Source organism: Lagopus muta, chromosome 2 (assembly GCF_023343835.1).
Source record: "Lagopus muta isolate bLagMut1 chromosome 2, bLagMut1 primary, whole genome shotgun sequence".
NCBI classification, from domain to species: Eukaryota; Metazoa; Chordata; class Aves; order Galliformes; family Phasianidae; genus Lagopus; species Lagopus muta.
Window position 1 is genome coordinate 911,370 of NC_064434.1, and position 20,393 is coordinate 931,762.

At 45.3% G+C, this 20,393-nt stretch overlaps 1 protein-coding gene across 2 annotated transcripts in view; it reads right to left on the reverse strand.

Annotated features, from left to right (window-relative positions):
* Window positions 1-5,444: 5,444 nt before the first annotated feature.
* LOC125688827 (CD2 associated protein) overlaps window positions 5,445-20,393 on the reverse strand; it is a 65,975-nt gene continuing 51,026 nt past the window's right edge. The window contains exons 11-18 of one of the 2 annotated variants that reach the window (XM_048935335.1): window positions 20,144-20,203; window positions 17,852-18,011; window positions 16,310-16,452; window positions 10,965-11,080; window positions 10,029-10,118; window positions 9,562-9,746; window positions 8,871-8,934; window positions 5,448-7,784 (exon numbers count right to left, since the gene is read on the reverse strand). In XM_048935335.1, the coding sequence (XP_048791292.1) occupies window positions 7,743-7,784; window positions 8,871-8,934; window positions 9,562-9,746; window positions 10,029-10,118; window positions 10,965-11,080; window positions 16,310-16,452; window positions 17,852-18,011; window positions 20,144-20,203 (860 nt within the window). In that variant the 3' untranslated portion in view covers window positions 5,448-7,742. Of the gene's footprint in view, window positions 7,785-8,870; window positions 8,935-9,561; window positions 9,747-10,028; window positions 10,119-10,964; window positions 11,081-16,309; window positions 16,453-17,851; window positions 18,012-20,143; window positions 20,204-20,393 lie in introns of both variants that reach the window. The other variant, XM_048935336.1, reaches the window with a different exon arrangement.

A 20,393-nucleotide genomic window follows, 5' to 3' on the forward strand; every position in this document is an offset into this window, starting at 1 on the left:
CGCCTCGCAGTCACTGCTCTTCTCCTGGAAGAAAGGCGTTAAGCATCACCACGCCTGCTCTCACATGAACACAGTTTGGTTGCTAGTAAGCAAGCAGCTGAACCCATTCCTAAGGCTGTCCTCTGTGCATGTGCAAGGTGATTTTCAGTTATCATTTATTACCATTAATCATTAAATTCATCATTTGTTCACTTTTTACTGAAAACTACTTGTGCTTTTTATCAGTGCTAGTTACAGAGATTGGCTCAGTAACAACTAAGATGATTTTGTAATGATAACTAACAATTTAGTTCAGTCTGGAGAAGAGGAGGCTGAGGGGAGACCTGATTGCTCTCTGCCAGTACCTGAAAGTGAGTGCAGCAGAGCGGGGTTGGTCTCTGCTCACTGGTGACAGGACAAGGGGAAATGGCCTCAAGTGGTGCCAGGGGAGGTTGAGGTTGGATGTCAGGAAAGACTTCTGTACAGAAAGGGCTGCTAAGCACTGCCATGGGCTGCCCAGGGAGGTGGTGGAGTCCCCATCCCTGGCTGTGTTTCAAACCGTTTGGATGTGGTGCTCAGGGCCATGATTTAGCAGAGGGCTGGTAGAGTTGGGGTGGGATGGTTGGGTTGCGGTTGGACTCCACCATCTTCAAGGGCTTTTCAACCTGAGCTGTTCTATGATTTGCAATAAATTTGTTAATGACTGCCAGTCTACTTGTTTTACAATTAGTTATTTATTTCTTTAAACACCCCATTAATAGCAATCTATGATTCCCTAACTCTGAATTTTGCATGTATAGTATATGTATGTGCATGCATACATTCATATAAATGTGCTTTGGTGCACCAGTGTTTCATCCCTACTTGTAACTTAAGAGAAGTGAGAGAAAAATTGTCCATGTTATATTCTGGCAAAGTAAAGCACGAATGGTCTCTAAGGAAATTTCTTACTTGCTCTTCCTGAAAGAATAATTCTTGTAATTCTCATTGAAATCAGTTTTTCTTATTCAGTGATAAGAGGAAATGGGCACAACTAATTGAAGCTGGACATGAGGCAGCAGTGTGCGCTTGCAGCCCGAAGGCCAGCTGTGTTCTGGGCTGCATTGAAAAAGGGGCGGCCAGCAGGAACAGGGAGGTGATCGTCCCCCTCTGCTCGGCTCTTGTGAGCCCCATCTGCAGCGCTGCGTCCAGGGCTGGGGCCCCAGCACAGGAAGGACGTGGAGCTCTGGGCGCGGGTCCAGAGGAGGCACTGAGATGGCAGAGGGCTGGAGCAGCTCTGTGTGAGGAAAGGTTGAGGGAACTGGACTCGTTCAGCCTGGAGAAGAGAAGGCTGTGGGGTGACCTCATGGTGGCCTTGCAGTACTTGAAGGGAGCGGATAAACAGGAGGGGAACGGCTGTGTGTGAGGGTGGATGGTGATGGGACAAGGGGAATGGTTTTAAAGTGAGACAGGGGAGTTTTAGGTTGGATATGAGGAGGAAGCTTTTCCCCCCGAGGGTGGTGAGGCACTGGCACAGGTTGCCCAAGGAGGCTGTGGATGCCCCATCCCTGCAGGCATTCAAAGCCAGGCTGGACACCCAGCCTCCATCATTGGCATCAGCACATGTTGGAACAGAAGGGGCCGTGCTCCAATGGACAGTCCTCTGTCCGAGGCATGGAAGACCAGGCACACAGCTGGCTGCCCACTTTCTTTGTGGCATCTTGTTCATATTTTGCACGCATTTCCAGACCCAACTGTTTATGCATTGAGAAAATACCATGAAATAAAATGCCACATTGAAGCACTGGATTTTAAATTAGTTCTAAAGAAGAATCTCCCTCAGCCTCTGGAACCCAAGCCATTTTGGTAAAAGCACTGACCAGCTTTAAAACCAGTAAGCGTCAGCTCTGCTAAGGAACAAAGTTTGATAAAGGCAAGAAAACCAGAAGGCTCAGATCAACGCTTCATAAAAGCAGGAGGTGGGCAGGGAACACCTACAGTAGGAGGTAACATATCACATGGGCTTCTTTTCCAGGTTCTGCAATCATTAAATTTCCATTGTGTGCTCTTAGCCCTAATTCCATTTCACATTTGGGAATTCCTGACTTCACGATGCTTCATCACTGATTCATTCATAGCCACTCTGCATTTCATCACCTACGTAACTCCACCCAGAGCTGCCATCTGTAAGATCTGTAGATCTGGGGCAGCTCCTGGCAGCTGAGCCGCCCTCAGATAAAAACATGCATTGCCCGTGAAGCACCGATCTCGTTCAGTTGCATTGCTTGACTCATCGTGGAAACCACCCAGCCTCATCTCGCCAAGATAACCGCCGTGCATCATCAGATGCATCAAACACAGCACAGTCAGTCACTTCAGGGAAAGAACATGGATACTCTCACAGAAACTCGTATTAAAGCACACACACTTGCATTGCCCTGAGCATGTCCCAGTAAGGAAACTGTCACCAGCTGCTGATCCTCCTCCTCCAACTAATGGCATTTGATCCCAGCATTATGGGGATGGGCAAAGGTACCAACAGGAGGAAGAATAAGTGACAAATAGTGGCTGGAAGGGGCTGAAGGAGAGGAAAGAAGCACGGACTGGTGGGCCCCAGATCTCCATCCAAGGATTCTCCATCATCTCGGGTCACAGCTTTCTCATCTCCACCACCCCAGAAGCAGAGTAAGGCTCATAAGTATATACTGTCCAAAATCAAAGTTTACAGGGGGTTTATCTATTCATCTGCACAATTTCCTTTCCCCAAACATTCACTGCAGATTTGCCTTATGTGTATTTGACATCTAAAGAAAAAGTTATTAAACGTTTAGGTACTGAACCAAATTCTTTATTGAGGGCTTCAATGGCGACATGGTCACCTTAAAACCCAAAGAGCTCACAAAGCACCACGAGCTCATTGCTTGCATTGCTCACTGCCGTATCACACGTTCAAAAGGCTGCAGCATGTTGCCAATTAAGGACAAAGATTGAGGCTTGTAAATACAGAGACTGGATGGTGTTACTGATGTTTTTAACGGAGTCACACTTGGAAAAGGTGAATTTAGGTAAATCAGATTCTATAACCTCTACAACAATTTCAGCAATAAAATAATCCAATGTTTTCTCATAAGCGACAACATTGTGATTAGAGATCAGTGAGAGAACTACAAGCAAGAAGCAGAGGTGCCTAATTACTTCCACAGAAAAAAAAGAGTGCATACAAAACCAAGGGAAGAAGCACGAAGTGAACACAGCCCAAAGCACTCCGACATCTGTTGGGTTGCAAACAAACCAATTCCACAGATTACAATTCCCTCACAGGTAATACTCAAACAGAGCTGGCGGTACACGCTGTGATGGCACTCACCCTATCCAGAGCTCCGGGTTCTGCTGCGTGGAGAAATCACAGCACCAAGGATCCCAGAGCCATCACCGCTGAGCGCCCAACCCACGGCCGTGCCGCTGTGTTGCTGTGTGCTCCACTTTGTGTCCTCTTCCCTTGGGGAAACAACCCGGGGCATCAGCCTGCTTTCTCACTGCCCTGCTGGGTTGACACCGCGGCACCGGCAGATGACAGCAGAGGTGTTGCAGTGCAGTGCCAGCACAGCCACAGACGCGCCCACAAAGCGCCAAGCTGCCACTTTGCCACAGGTGAGTCACACCTGCACAGCCCTTCCTCCCCAAACCCTGGAGGAGCACCTTCTGCTCTCCTGCATCGCACAGATCTGCTCAAACAAGCTGTCTCACCTGGGATCAAACAGGAAGCAGGCCAAGCACAGCTCAGCGCCCACATCACCAACCCAGGGAGGCGCAGCGCCTCGCACTCCACGCAGCACCAGGCAAAGAATGACAGGGGCGGCACCTCAGCACACCTTTAACTCAAAAGTAAAGGCCCAAACACCAGGTAACCCAATGCGCTGCTTGAAGGCCTCCTCCCCAGGTACCTGCAGCCGCGCATCCACACACACCCAGGAGCTCTGCTGCGATGACTGAGCAGCCCCTGGCTTTTCAAACACCTCCTCAGCCCAAATCGTCCTCCGAGGGCTGGTGTACCTCAGCGGGTGCACACACTTCTCCCCGAAGTCAAGAGGTATGAAGCTGTGCCCCACGGGGCTCAGAAACGTGCTCAAATTGTGACTCCCTCAAGTGCAGAGGGTGCTCTAAACGCGCGGGGCTCGCACTGCAAGCTGGTCAGGGCTGTCTGCATTTTTCAGGATGGAGGGACGTGCCTGGGCACCCAGCAGGGAGTGGTGCAGCCCTTCAGCTCTTGCAAAACTCAGTTTCCCAAGCAGCTGTTTTGACACAGCCCAGGGAAAGCAATCAGCAACACCTCAGAGATCTTTAGCAACAGCCCAAAGTCCAGACCACAAAGACCCGTTTTTACCATTTCCTTTGGAAAAAACTTAATGAGACTTCGGCTAAATTACGACTTGCAAACAAACGCTTTGCATTCATCAAGGTTTAACGTATACTTCACTAAGTAACCCCAAGTCAAACCCTGCAATACATTAAACACTCTCATCAGAAACGTAACTCTCCTGAAGCAACAGAACAGAAAGAGAAATGTTATCTCCGTAGCCATTGCTCAAATAAAAAAGCATGCACACGGCTGCACGTTTTATGTTTCCAAAACTGTACGTAAATGGCAGATGAGAATCTTACAGAACATGGGAGTTGAATACCACTTCACGTTTTTAAACTGGTTTCCTGTCATTGCTGTTTGCTTTTCCTCTCACCTATGCCCTTCCCAAACACATCACGTTGAGTCTTCATTCTTCACAGAATCACAGAATCACCCGGGTTGGAAGGGACCCCAAGGATCATGTAGTTCCAACCCCCCTGCCTAGCAGGGCCACCAAACATCCACATTCAGATCAGGTTGCCCAGGACCCCGTCCAACCTGGCCTTAAACACGTCCAAGGACGGGGCATCCACAACCTCCCTGGGCAGCCCGTTCCAGGGCCTAACCACTCTCCTTGTAAAGAACTTAACTTCAGTCCGTATTTGAGAAGCGATTCCAGCGTGCACTTATTCGTGTTACTGAGTGGTAAGAGGGACCTTAAAACAAGCTCTGGAGATGCACAGAAAAGTCAGATCAATTAGCAGCACCAAAAATGAAAAGAAAGGAATAGGAGAAGCTCAGAAATTAATGCTTTCAGACTCACTTGTAGGATTCAAAACAGGCAAACAAAGCAGCAGCGGCTCCCAGCTACTGGAGCAGCCATCCTGAATATCCAGAGCCAGAATAACCTGGCAAATGAATCCCAGTGGCAATGTCTGCTGGGTGCTGTATGAATAGCAATGCACCTTTCCCCCCAGCCTCCTCCCACAGAGCATCTCTAATGGCACAGGAAACGTTTCTGACCACGAAGTGAGCAGACGTGTCAACAGGTTGAACTCATTTTATTGGCTGTTTGGGGAGCATGCATCATTTTACAGCACAGCAGAACAGGTCAGAGAAGCACACTGCTCTTAGGGAGCTGTTCTGTGTCTTCAAAGCAAGGCCCTCCTCTCCAGTACATAACAGGAGCTGAAGACAATACAGACATACATTAGGGCAACTTCCTCAAGGCTAAACACACTCCCAGCAGCAACTTTTACAAGAGGGCTTTATTAAATCAAGTCATTGCACTTGGGTCATTTATTGCTACAGTGAACAAAGACCATTCAATAATAAACATCTTTCATTTGTGATCGTCACTGATCGCCCTGTCCCGTTTCTGTCCCACACACCACACACACACACTTGTGGAGCAATCCAATACCAGGTCTGCCTCATTCTGCAGTCACAGTGAGGAGCTCATACGACAAAGCCCACTCTTCCATTCAGCACAATTCCTGTTCTCCATCATCTGTCCCACAGGTCCGAGCTGCAGGGAAGAGCTCAGTGTCTGACAAACAGCACGGCTGCTGCATGCAGTGCATCAGCACACAGATTGCCCCGAGTCTCCATTGGTGATGCCTCTAAGCAACTGACAGTTAAAAGCACTGATACTGAGTCAGCTAATCAGCAGTGTGCCTGTACACATTACCTAAATACCTGCACAGCATATTCACAAATCCAATGAGGAATGCCAGTCAGCCACTCCAATCGACGTATGGGTGTTTGCATGTTTGGTGTTAATGGATGTTGATGGAAGTTTGATGTTGTGGATGCCCCATCCCTGCAGGCATTCAAGGCCAGGCTGGATGTGGCTCTGGGCAGCCTGGGCTGCTGGTTGGCGACCTGCACACAGCAGGGGTTGGGACTGGAGGAGCGCTGTGGGCCTTTGCAACCCAGGCCATTCTGGGATTCTGTGATTTTATGCAGCTGTGGAAAGAGCATGTTCTCAAGAATCAGCACTTCCACATTATCAGTGACATAAGAAATAGTTACTACATTTATGACTATTCACGCGAATAGAAACTTATTTCTCTTATTGTTAAAGTTGCCAAACTAACATGATGTCTTTGTCACGTAAATTCTGCCACGTGAAAGGAGGGGAAGGCTGTTACCCATCACTAACAGGAGGAGTGCAGTGGGCTTTTTTAATTATACAGCTGTTTTAACCCTTTATCAAGTGAACAGAGCAATCGGTCCAATCGTGTCCCACAACCACACACCACTGCTTTATCGTCCTGGTGCACTGTGCTGAGCCCTGCACTTAGAGATAATGGCAATCAACAAGACTACAGCTTTTGTCCATGCAAAAAGCGAAAGCTGCTTTGTGGACACCAGCACGGTGCTGTCACAGCAGCTGCTCCGACCACTCACTAAGGACAGATGTGATTAAATTTAGAGGGTCACAATGTACTGGGAAGGTCTATGGCATAAACACATAAATATTGAGACCTTTTGAGAGTATCAAAGTTCAAGTGATTTATTTTGAGCCATATTATAAACAAAAATCGAGTACTGTAAAAACAGATCACAATGCATATTCAGCCACTGGAAAGACTGATGACATCAGTTCAGATACGCAAAGCACAGACCCTGTGAGCGCAGGTTTACCTCCCACGTCGCGTGCTGCAGTACTTGAGGCACAACGGGTTCGGTTCAGAGCAGATCCCAGCCTCCTTTCTGCATCTCTTCCTCTCGTGACCTCGAAGAGTTCATTTCGGTGCGCCTTTGTGACTCAGTCCCAAATCCCTTTTTAATCCAATAGTGCAAGTGACAAAACGTTCCGCTGAAGCGCTGCGCTGCGCTCGGCCCTTCTCAGCACAGGGCTGCCCCCCAGCCGTGGCTTGGAGGAACTCGTGCCTCGTGGCCCAGCTGACAAACAGCAGAGGCGCACAGCACAACGCCGCGTGAGGCCGCCAGCACTGCGATACACAAACAGCATCTGTTCCCTTTCGCACGCGGGGGGAAAACAGTGACTCCAATTCCCATGCAGCTATCCCGTCCCTCCCAAGGGACTATTGTACAGATTACTTGTGAAGATAGATCACCCTATTTATAGCATAGATCTCTTTAAAAATTAAGCTACAGATATTCAATAAAAATCTATTAAGAATTCCCTCTCCTCTTTATACAGATTCAGTAGTATTGTCAAGCAAACCAAAAAAATAAAGGTCTGCAATTCCAGCACAGTAAGAAATAAGGCCTCTTTTATATTGGCAAGAAAATTACACCATTTTTCTCTTCTGTTTTTTATCTCTGAATAAAAGACTATATTCCTTTGTTGCACTATATTTCCTTAAGACTGTAGAACTCCAGCATCCATAATGAGAAATAAGGGAGTCAGTTCTACTCGTGTTCAGCTTTGCATTCCTGGCAAGTTGAAGACATCCAGTCCATGGGCGCATCATGTAGACATCACTGCTTTCTTCAGTTTTTCTATTTCAAGCTGGAAAACAGACAGTTTGGAAAGAAAAGTCAGCGTTAGAGCCACAGCAATCTGAAGTCTACACAGCTTTCACCAGCCTCAAAGAGCTTTAAGTAAATGAAATCGTAACACAGAAGCCCTGACAGCTCAATATTTGTGGCTGCTGCTATGCTACCAGGCTGCTTAATGAGCAGGAATTTACAACCATTAGAGATTTGCCTGCACTTCTGGTACACAGAGGCAGATCGACTCAGTCTGAACGGCACAGTAACAAAGCTGAAGGGTGAAGTCTCTCAGTGTGTCTCTGTGTAATGATGCACTGGACCAGGCTGGCTTCCTAGAACAGCCTTCATACAGGACAGCATGCTGGTTTTAACCTTTATTTCTTCAAATGGATTTAGGAGAAACAAGCAGCTCGCTTCCTCTTCACACCCAGCGCATACTCCAGGCAGCTTCAGAGATGCATTCAAGAGAACTTGCCAGAATTTCTCCTCCAGATGTGAAAGCAGCTTTAAGTCAATAAGAAGTGCTATTTCACAAAGATAATGCCTATTTGTATCAGACCAAAGTATTTTTCTATAACGAGCTCATCCTATTAAGTTAATAACATGATACCATAATGCAGCTTGCTTTCATCAAGAATCTGAGGTGGGTGATGCTCAGAGGGAAGTTTTTCACATGCATTCTATTCTTTTTGGCTTTCTCTAGACGGACCATCAAGAATTTAGGAAAGCTGACGTTTTCCTATTTCTCTTTTGATGATACATATCTTAAATTCATCCAAACTCTGTATGGTCTCTCTTGGAACACGTCCCACTGTGACACATCTCCAGCACAGTGCAGAATCTAGCAGCACTCACCTGATATTCCAACACACAAACAGTTAAAGGTGATTACTTCCCAAACAAAAAGAGCTGACCTAAGAGGAACTGTGAATCTCCTGCACAGATCTACCTGTCCTGTGAGGCATTCCTGCAGTTACACCCCAGCAAATCACTGCAGGAAATGTTGAGAGGGTCCTTTAAGACCATCCTCCGCAATCAAACTCCTGAGCAAGGTATATATGCTCCTAAATCTTTTGTTCTTCCTTTGAATTGCTCACATTACCTCCAGATTACTTCGCATCAGCTTTTCTTCTTCCAAATCCTTCTTTAGTTTTTCCAGTTCTCTCCTAATAATTTATGAAGTAACAGAAAGCAAAGTTAGAGGAGGGGGAAGCACAGGCCTTGTTTCCATTTCACAAGAGGGATTCACACAAGTCTGATGCTCCATCTTACAAACCAAACACATACAACTGCAGACCCACTCATGCCCAGGGGTTCCAATCTGCTGCACCAGGAGCTTCCAGCAGCTCCATCCCTGACTTTGAGTCAGGATTTTCAGTGGGCTATTTCAGAAACATTCCTACAGTTACTCTGTCTGGAGAGATGAATTCAAACTAACCTGGCAACTTCTCCACGTAGAAGAGAAATTGTTTAGAGCAGAAAACTCATGGAATGCTTTGTTTCATAACTGGATTCAGATAAGAACAATCACTACATCTCTGAACAAATTAACTCATTAAGCTCCTGCACTCATCATGGACTGGTCTGTTTTGGAGGCTAACCAGCCCAGATGTTTCACAGCCTGTTCAAAACTCTAACAGCTGGGTTACTTATAGCACAAATCATCACTTAAACAGGTCCAGAACAAATGTCTGTGTTCTAAAACTAAAGACAGAATTACAGTTTGGCATTAAAGACACTTAGAAGACGTTAACAGATGTAATCATTTGTAGGTTGGGAAGGGAAATACTCACCCGTGTTCTTTTCTCAGTGCATCCACTAAATTCATCAGATCATGAATCTGAGCCCTGAGCTCTTCCACAGAAGCCTGTGAATTATCCGTTTCAACTTTAGGTTGGGTTTCTCCAGGAAAAAAGTTGAGGATGACAGAACTTGGTCTCTGAGATGAAGATGGAACTGATGAACTCATCACAGAAGGCTGAAAAAATAAATCAGTAGCAAGCTAAGCAATGCAAACTTTCTAACTACCTACTTACAGCGTACAGGTTGTACTGCTATGGGAGCTACAGCAGTCAGCTGTACAGACACAATTTACCACCTGTATTTAGAATTACAGAATGACTTGGTTGGGAAGAGACCTTAAAGATCATCCAGTTCTGGACTCTGTGCTGTGATGGGTTGCATCAGCCTGACCTGGTAACACAAGCAAGAGAAACAGCAGCCAGCTGCTCGGCACGGCTCTGGCTCCATGGTGTCTCACCTTTCTCATTTCAACTGGCTTTGGTTTGGCACTTTCTTCTTCTTCCTTCTGCACCTTCAAATTTTTTTCTGGACTGTCATTTTGACTCGCCTGGAAAATCAACAATTCAGAACATTTTCAGAATAAGGAGGAAAGGAAAAAAGAAAGAAAAAGCCCACGTTTCTAAAAAAGCCATTGATACCAAGTTTGTATTGCTAGACTGCTGTGGGTTTTTTCCTTGCTCAGAACTTTCCTTCCCCACAGTGCTCACTGATCTGCATTTAAACACAACAAACTTTGGGCAGGGTTTGCAAGCTTCTCTGCAGCGCTCAGCAGAGTGAGTCCTTGGTGCTCTGAGCAATCTGTAGGTACTTCCACTGCACAAAGCCATTAGCAGGCAGTTAATGTTAAGCACGTGGTAGCTGACGTGACTGAACTATGAAACAGATCACTATATATATATAGTGTATGTCTTTATCTGAATACATCTGTAAAATGATGTAAGAATCAAGAACTCCACTTCGATTTCTCTCTCTAACAACCTTGTGCTTTAACAGTTGACAACATTTTCAACATAACATTAAGCTAAGGCCTTGTGGAGCTAAATCCTGTGTCTTCAGTGCACCACCAGTGCTGCTGGGAGACCTGGCAGTACCCTACAGAACAGGAAGGGTCTGGAAAGAGCAACACAGCTGTGCTGTTCTTCTCAGGTACATTTGCAAACAGCTGGTAGGACTGATCCCTGCAGCTCCGAGTTCACTTCTGGAACAAATGCACGCCATCACAGAATCACAGAACGGCCTGGGTTGCAAAGGAGCACAATGCTCATCAGTTCCAACCCCTGCTGTGTGCAGGTCGCCAACCAGCAGCCCAGGCTGCCCAGAGCCACATCCAGCCTGGCCTTGAATGCCTGCAGGGATGGGGCATCCACAGCCTCCTCGGGCAAAGGATACTCACAGCACTGCCGCAGTGGAAGCGCGTGGGCAGCCTGCGGCCGGGCATCTTGGGCCGACTGGCGGTGGGATGCGACAGGTTGTCTGAGGTAGCTATTACATCATCAAAGCTTAGCAGATCTAGGGAAGGATAACAGAACAGAGGCCATCAAGAGCAGAAGGTTTTGCCACGCTCCTTTTTAACGTTATTTTTCCACGAGACAAAAACTAAACACGTAAATAATGAGTCCTTATTGCTTCAGAGATTCTCAGCACACCCAACACACTGTGTAACACGACTACGTGACTTTGGCATATCAGAGAAGTCATTCTCCCCCTTGAAAAACTAAGGATTGATTCGTCTAGCACTTAAATTCAAGCTCTAATTGAAGCAGTGCTGCAGTAACACAGCACCATGAAACAGAGCTGGTGTGTTTGGAGAACAATGCAGTTTTTACTGTTCTCTGAGATGATGATAAAAAAAACCCAATCATTTTGGGAGATGCACTCTCCAATCCTTGCAAACAGCCTGTTTTCTTATTGCCCACTAAGCATGAAAGCACAAAAACTCCCATTTAGCAACTGAGTCAGAAATAAAAGCAACACAGTAGATCCAGAGGCTCATGTGAGTGTGTCAGCAAGACACAAACCTTTCTGTAAGGTCACGTTCTGCAAACATGGCTGTACAGTGGAGTTTCTTGTATGCAGTACTTGGCAGAAACCACGTGGCCCCAAGTCAGTGATAAAACCTGGAGTTTAGAACCTCGTTTCATACTTCATTAAGGCACACAGACCTTTCACTGATTACACTCTCCACACTTCAGCTCTCAGTAACCTCTCTTACATGAAACCTTGCTTTCCTCCCCCCACCAGTCCCCTTACAACCCTTACCAATAGAAATTCTTTACATCTGGCAGGGAGATACGACTGTGAGAAATATCTACACAAACACAGAACATTTGTAATTCTCCTAGTTAACAACTGGGCTTCTTACTGAGTCTCCACAACAGTCAGTCAATCCTTACCTGCCAACAGGCATCCATTGAGACAGGCTTTTTATTTAAGAGTGGATGTAAGACATGATTTTACAGCACAAATTCAGCAAGCTTGTTCTAGGGCCTCTCAATGCTTAACTAATATGTCACACAGCACTACTATGTGCAGCAGAGGTGCTTCCAAGTGTTGCTGGGTTTTCTGTTTTGTTTTGCAACCTGTTGTTTTCACGTGGCATCCCAATCTATCTAGCAGAAGCTACAACAGCCCTATTTTCTCAACTGTTCTCAAGCTTTAGCAAGAGGTCAAACAAGAAAAAGGCCATAAGAATACTGGGCTGGACCACTCAGGCCACTTCGGTGTTCAGCTGACATGAAATCATTAATACAAAGTTCTACTTGCATTATCAAAGCTAATTTATAGCTGTAGGAATCTAAGCCTTTGAATGAGTGGCTTAACTAACATCTACTACTGTGTCTCATTATCTTTTAAGTCCTTAAAACATTCCCATCTTCCAGATATATCTGGACTTCCCACTTCATCATCCACTGCCTTCTGAATGGAAGCATTTGTAGCAGTACCAGCTGCCAGCCCACTGTGCTGCCAGTCAGTTCTACTGCAGAGAACATGAAGGTGGTGGTGGGTGACCTGATTACCCATGGTCACCATGCCTGCAATTTTTAGAAAAGCAGGGAAGAACAACAAAGTAGGAAGAAACAGAGGAGTGATGATGCAAGGGGCTGATGGAGCAGGGGGGGAGGGAGAACTGACTCTTAAGGCACTTCTCTTGCTCACAGTCCGTGCCAATAAAGCACTCTGCTTGTTAGAAATCGAGCAAAAATTACCTAGCAGCACATCCTACTGATTTCACTCAAACTTCATTAAGCTTAACGTGGAGCAGGACTTGTTTGGGTTAGGTGTTCTATGAAAAGGTAACAGGAAGAGAGGAAAAAATATATATACACACACACACATTTTCCTCCCATTTCAATCATTTGTAAATGATCTTCTGTAGTAATAATCCATTTGGCAGTAAGAATGTAACATGGAATTACTACGACGTCTGCAAGAGCAGCCCTGTCTCCGTGAGCAAAGTATCAGTAACAAACTTATGCAGAATGTTGTGTTTCCAGAAGAAAAAACCACCACAGCAATTCACACAGATGCAATTTGAGGCTGCAGCAGGGTAGGATTCAAAACAGCCAAAGGGATGAAACAGAACCCAGGGGTCTCCTCCTCCTTCAGCAGCTCCTTCCACTAGAAGCTGGTGTGCTGGGCAGCTGCTCACCACTAAAACCCACCAGCACACTGCGGCCAGAGGAGCTGCACGTGGGTGAGTGTGTGGCTGTGTTCTTTCTAATTGCTTTTTATTAGTACTTAACTTTTCCAGGTGTGTTGGGACACATCTTGACTTTGCTGAAACCAATAGGGATACTGGTGAAACACACCACAATCTCATAATTTATGCCCCCACTTCAGTGGATGCAGTGATTTATCAATCAGTAGAAATATTTTCGTACAGCCTGTGTGCAATCAGTGCAGGGAATTCCAGCACAGTGCCAAAAGATGACACACCACATCTGGAAATAACTGCAATCCAGGAGTTGTTTTAAGGCTGAGAGAGGACACCTTTCCCACAGGAAAGATAAGTGAGCCTTTAACAGTTACGTAGGGCACACTGTTAGAAGCATCTCTTCTGCAGGCTCAACCTGGGTCCCTACTCTGTAGAACTGCCAGGAACTGGAAGAGATGCAGTTAGGTGAGAGGCTGTGATACAATTTGTGAAAGCTGTAATGTATTCCCATCAGCTTGATTAAAAAGCCTTCCCAAAAGGAAGCAAAGCCAAAGGGGTTCATACAGCCCATCATGCTGGGATGCAAAACCCACACTGCAACTGAGATGTATCTGATCTTTCAGAAGACCTGACATTAATCTACAGAGTGGAAAAATGTGGCAGCACCGACTCCTGTCACTCACATTGCATTGACTGCAGCCCAGGAATTCAGGGGACAGAGGTACATTTTATCATATTTAAATTTGCAGCTGAGCAGTAATGAGGTATTGCTATAAGTGAGCATCCCAATACGTAACTTCTGTCACAGCTACCTTGCAAGACTCACAATAATAAATAGCCAACACTAGAGAATTCAGTGCCCAAACACTGCACAGTTATTTGTGTGTATGTGAAGGTAAATGCCATTCAATCTACACAGCCCTAAGTGCTACAGATATTGCACACATTTCACTGCAGATCCTACACCCAGCTTACCAGCAGCTGGACTAAGGAGAGGTCATTTGTCTTTATCTTTCCTGTATGAGTTCCTAACCAAAGAGCAGCCTTAACTTCTCGTTGCACAGCTAAGGAAAAGAAGCATTCAAATAAACAAAAAAAAAAAAAAGCATTTTAAATTGAAACCCAAATAACTGCAACTGAAAATTATGCTTATGAAGTTAAGAAGAGGCTACGTGCATGGCATCAAGCATTTGGATTTCCTTATAGATTGTTATCTTACCAAAATGGAGGAGGGTAGGGTAAGATCCTGACACGTAAGAAGGGAAACATGGCAAACAGGATAGGAAACAAAATCTGGAAAGAAAAGTCAAGGAGAGGAATGTCTAGAAAAAGATTCCCAACAAAAAAATTATTTTACAAAGCAGGAAAAAAGAAACATTTCTAGAAGAAACAGAACCGCTTTAAACGTTCAGCAAAGTGCATTACAGCTTTGGTGGTACTTAATTCCAACCCAACACAGAAACGCTTATGCAACTCTTCAAACCAAGCTTCAGGAGAAGGAATTCCAACACGACCAATGTTTCTGAATGCTTCTGCCTGTCCTTCCTTATCTGATGGCTGAGGGCCTGATTTTTTGCCTGCAGTTTTTTGGTTTTTTCCTCCACCCCCCTGTATATACACAGCATTCACAGCTCCACCCTCAGCTCAATTAAAGGTAAATTGGAAGTGACTGAACTTTCCACACTTAAGGGTCAAACCAATTTGCTGAACCTCATAAATAAATTGGTTTACAAGAAACTCATCACTTCCAAAAAAAAATAGTGCTGGTAATGTCAGCATCTGTAAGAACATCCAGAAGTGCCCACCCCAGACATACGGTTTGGTTTTCTCAGTATTTTAATTAGCTTAAGATTTTTAGTTCTTGTAAGATTAAACAATATGAAAGGGCCTGGTGTCCTCAGAGCATCATACAGCAGCAGCTGCTGCACTGGGTGTGCACACAGCAGCACGCGCACAGAGCACGAGGTGCTTCACGTTCTGCTAGCTGAAGCTTGGACTCTTTGTTAAAAAACATAGGAAAACAACATCAGGAGGTGCAGATAATTCTAAACAGGGGCACTTGGACACAACAGGGGACTCTCCTCAAATAGCAGCTTCTTGCTTTGCCAGCGCTGCAGCACCTTTGGCTTCGAACGCCTCCGGCCTGCAGCCCTGTTAGCTGCTGTGGGTCAGTCATGGTAAAGCCTTTAACATCCCCTCCAGTAATCCACACAGTGATCAACCTGTTGTGATTTAGACATCTCAGATTGTTAGGAGCAAGAGCCAATCCATATCAAGCTGCAAATTCCAGAGCACGTTCTGGCAGCCAGTGGATGCTTTGTTTTTATTTTTCCCCATCAATTTGGATACCAAAATCTAAAATTTCTATTTGAGCCTGTAAAAATCTTACATCAGCAAATAGGAGCAAATAGGAACGAATAGTTGTGTGTTCTGTTTTGTTTTCATATCTGTCTGAAATGAGCTTTCATGCATAGCCTGGTCTGGTGGTTGGCGGCCCTGCACATAGCAGGGGGTTGAAACTGGATGGTCACTGTGGTCCTTTTCAACCCCAGCCATCCTAGGATTCTATGATATACACATACCTAGTCTGACAGCTGCTGCCTTGCCATTCTGGTTATTAAAGATATCAGGATTGTTACACCTGAGGAAAAGAAAATCATAACCCACAGGAGCTGCCAACTTAACCACAAAATGCAAAAGTTAATGGCACTACTGGAAATAGGCAAGTTAGATAGAAATGCAAAAGTTACCTGAAATGCAAGAGCAGAACAAACAAAATGCAAGATAAAAGTGATAGCAAAAAAACCATGCTTTCCAATTGGAAGAATAAGCTGATACCTGTGTTCTTCCCTCCCTATCATCACTGTAACAGAGCTTATGCCTCCAAATACCCTATGAAACCTGTTCCTTGCTTTCTAACTCGTAACATGAGCTGCCTGCACTACTCTACAAATACATTTTCAACAGAAGGGGCATAATTGCACTCTGAGCCATTTTGAATAAATCCAAGACCTAATTCTAAGGCTGTAAAACAACACAGTCCAAGCAGGAAGACCCAGAAGAACTTCTTATGGCTTTCTTACCTGATTCTCGAGAGCTCTTTACCACAAGTGAATCTACCTCTACTGATTTTGGTCTCACTGGTAACTGTTCAGAGTCCAACTTTGGTTTTGCTACTGGCTCGATTTCAGATTTTGGTCGAAGATGAACAACTTCTCCATTAGATCTGTAAATAGAAAAGTGACAACAGCTAGACATGACATTCCATAGTTTGTAACATGCCAAGAATAAGAATATATGTCAGATTTCACCACTTTTTAAATCCTTTGCTTAAAATAAAGTCTTACAGAAAGCAATTCTACTACGATAAAAGCCAGTTCGTGATCTGTTCCAGCTCTCGTAGAGTTGTCAGACATGCACAATCCCCTTGAAAATTATTGAAAACTTTTAGTGTGTTTACTACAGGGCCTATTTTTGCACTTCAACCTAAAATATCACACCTCAGTGCTACAGGAAACAAGCAAGCTGAATAACACCTTCAGTAATCTCTCATGAAATACTCAGATTCAAACACTCAGATTCCCTCACACCAAAATTCTCCTTCAAAGAAGAAAGCTGCCAAGAAGTTCTTTCCTTCTGCACACAGGACCTGTGTCCTGCACATGTGGCTCTTCTACCATGTATCCTTTGGACGCCTAGCCAAGGAATTAAAGAAAGAAGAGGTGATCCTCCCCCTTTGCAGGTCTTGCCACCATTTATGCCATGCTATAAAAGCAAAGGACACAAACGGACTAGATGCCAACCTCAGCATCTCCCTTTCTTTAACACTTGTTCCAGACTTTTTTTTTATTTGAAAATTACATTGCAGCAGAAAAAGCAATACCACATTCACCTCCCTGAAGCAACGTCAAGTTTCAGACCTTTAACATACTCAAAAATCCCTAAAATGTGATGTTGGCAATTATTAGAGGACTACAGTTTACTACAACTGTTTTAAATGCATACAGACTCCTTTTTCCATCCTTAATCAGTATGGGTAGAGACGACAAAATTTCCACTTGGGAAGCATCCCAAGATGTCAAGTGACAACGTACCTGCACTGGTAGGTAAGAACCTGGCTACAACTTGGCTGGAGGCAGAAAGGGGGGAACTGCAGCAGGGGGTGGGGATGGAGAAGGACTGTATTGATGCAAAGTTCTTGGAGCTCTGTGAATTATCATTTCAAACTCAGGAGAAAGAAAATTCAGAGAACTGGAGCTAAGAGTGAGCAATTGCTTGCTGTTATGTCCCCTGGGTAACTGCCCAGTGAGTCAAGTGACAATACTCAAGACAAACCTCAGAACAACCCGAGAACAACCTGCAGTCTCCATACTAACAGCTTTCTTCCCCATGGAGAACTCTGAGCACCTTCTGCACAGCATGGGGCTGACCTCTTTTTCTTCTACTTTATGCTGAAGTGCTGAAACATCGCACTTTGGGCTCTAATCATTTTTTCCTAACACAATAACATTTTTCTTAACATCCAGTAATTATTTTATACTGCATTACTACTATAATCACAACTTCTTCATCCTGTGGCACACTGCCATACAAAATACATTAAACACAAATAAAGTTATACTGACTTGGATACGGATGATGGCAAAACAGGCTTTTCTGGACGTTTTAGTTGCAGAATCCCCGCTCTCAGTAAGCTGTTAGACTTGCTTGGAGGAAATGGTTTCTTGGGTGGTACTTGAGGAGCATGTGGCTTCAAAGGCTTCTGATCCAAAGCTCCTTTTTCATCTGACAAATTAAGTCACCAAAACATTAAAAGTTGTATTGTCTAGGATTCCTTCAATGCTAATCACTCACAAAGCAACTGCTGTCAGAAACAATCCCAGGTTCAGGTAGTAGTGAAAAAACAGATATGCAAGTGTCTGAAGTGATACCTTATCATGGAATGATAGGATCAGGTTGGAAAAGACCTTAAAGATGATGGAATCCAACCGCAGCCCAACCATCCCAGCCCAACTCTACCAGCCCTCCGCTAAATCATGGCCCTGAGCACCACATCCAAACGGTTTGAAACACAGCCAGGGATGGGGACTCCACCACCTCCCTGGGCAGCCCATGGCAGTGCTTAGCAGCCCTTTCTGTACAGAAGTCTTTCCTGACATCCAACCTCAACCTCCCCTGGCACCTCTTGAGGCCATTTCCCCTCGTCCTGTCACCAGTGAGACACACAAAACTCATGAGAGTCATGGAAAAATGAAGACTATTCAACTGACACGATCCCTACACACAGGCTGAGGGATACTTTCTGCTCTCCGTGCAAAGCTCAGTCAGGCATGCACCTGGCATTGGCAGTTTGAAAAACTCCCAGTAGGTCACAGTGAAAGATTACAGTACTTTAAAGGTGAGCCTGTACATCAGTAAATGCATTACATCCAAAAGCCCTGAGGTAGCAGGGCAGTGCACGCCTTTGCCACGTGGTGGTGCTCCCTGCCCTATGTACAACACGCTGTTCATGGGGTAACTCCTGCCCTCCCGAGCTTCCTACAAGATCCAAATTCTTAACGCTCAGTGGCAGCTGGTGTTGGTGATCAACCACCTCTATTTCACCTACAGTATAGCTAAGGAAAAATTTAACAATTATGCTTATGGATAAGAACATGTGAGTTCACGAATAGGGCAGAGAAATGCCATCACCAAATTGTATTCCTGACTGCTCATCCACAGAATGCCAGCATGGCCTGGGTTGCAAAGGCCCACAGCTCCTCCAGTCCCAACCCCTGCTGTGTGCAGGTCGCCAACCAGCAGCCCAGGCTGCCCAGAGCCACATCCAGCCTGGAACTGAATTTAACGATGCTACAAATGGTGGTCACTTGGTTGTTCCTTTAAACTGACATAAGTTTAGTTTCTCTGGTTCTGTTTGTAATGTGTAAAACCTTTACATAGTTGAGTTCAACTTTATTGGTGGATTATGGAAAAAATACATCACATCAAAAATGCTCCGGAATGTGACAGCTGCTGAAAAACAAAGTGTGGTACAGAACAGCCCTTTTCTGTGATGGAAGAAATGCTGCAGGAAAACTGTTCTGCGGAATCATAGAATCATAGCATGGTTTGGGCTGGAAGGGACCTCAAGGATCACGAAGCTCCAACCCCCCTGTGCCATGCAGGGCCACCAACCTCCCCATTTCACAGCAGCCCAGGCTGCCCAGGGCCCCATCCAACCTGGCCTTGAACACCTCCAGGGATGGACGGGGCATCACAGCCTCTCTGGGCAGCTGTTCCAGCACCTCACCATTCTCATAGCACAAAACTTCCCCATGGAAGGTCAGGATGACTAATCAATGGCACGTATAACGAAGCAGGTAGGATTGACATTTATAGAGCAGAACTGTCTGATTTCTGGACTCATGAGCGACCTCGACCTTTTGAATTAATGTCCCCCACATAACTGTGGGCAGTTCTTATGTTCAGGTTATGGATGGGAGTCACTGAAGGGGAAGGTGATGGATGACAACATCCTTTGCCCAAGGAGGCTGTGGATGCCCCATCCCTGCAGGCATTCAAGGCCAGGCTGGATGTGGCTCTGGGCAGCCTGGGCTGCTGGTTGGCGACCTGCACACAGCAGGGGTTGGGGCTGGAGGAGCGCTGTGGGCCTTTGCAACCCAGGCCGTGCTGGGATTTGATGATCTTTCAGGGAGCTATGCAATAACAAGGAGGACACATTTAATAAAGCAAGTTTCTTCCTCTGATCACTGAAAAGGCAATTCCGTAGCTTCACAAACATGGCTACACCATGAGATGGTATTAAGATCAAATTAGACTGTATTGTTAGCTGGAAGCTGCACAATTCCAAACAACGCCTGTTGCATGGCGCAGCTAAACTAAAGAAGTTTAACACCTACCACAAAAACTTCTCTCACCTTTTTCTTCAGACCTCAAAGGGAATTTCTTCTCTCCAGTGGGCAATTCAGGCTTGGGTGCTGCACATAAAACCAAAGCAAAGGCATTTCTCAAAGAGCTTTAATTATCTTAGTCACTAACTAAAAATACAACATACATGAATTTGTGTTTATATTCTTTCTCCTTTGCAAGGAGGATAATACCATGTATAACACTCATTTAGTCTTACTCAACTGTAGGCTCCTATTACACTGTTTCCCAAGTAGGCTC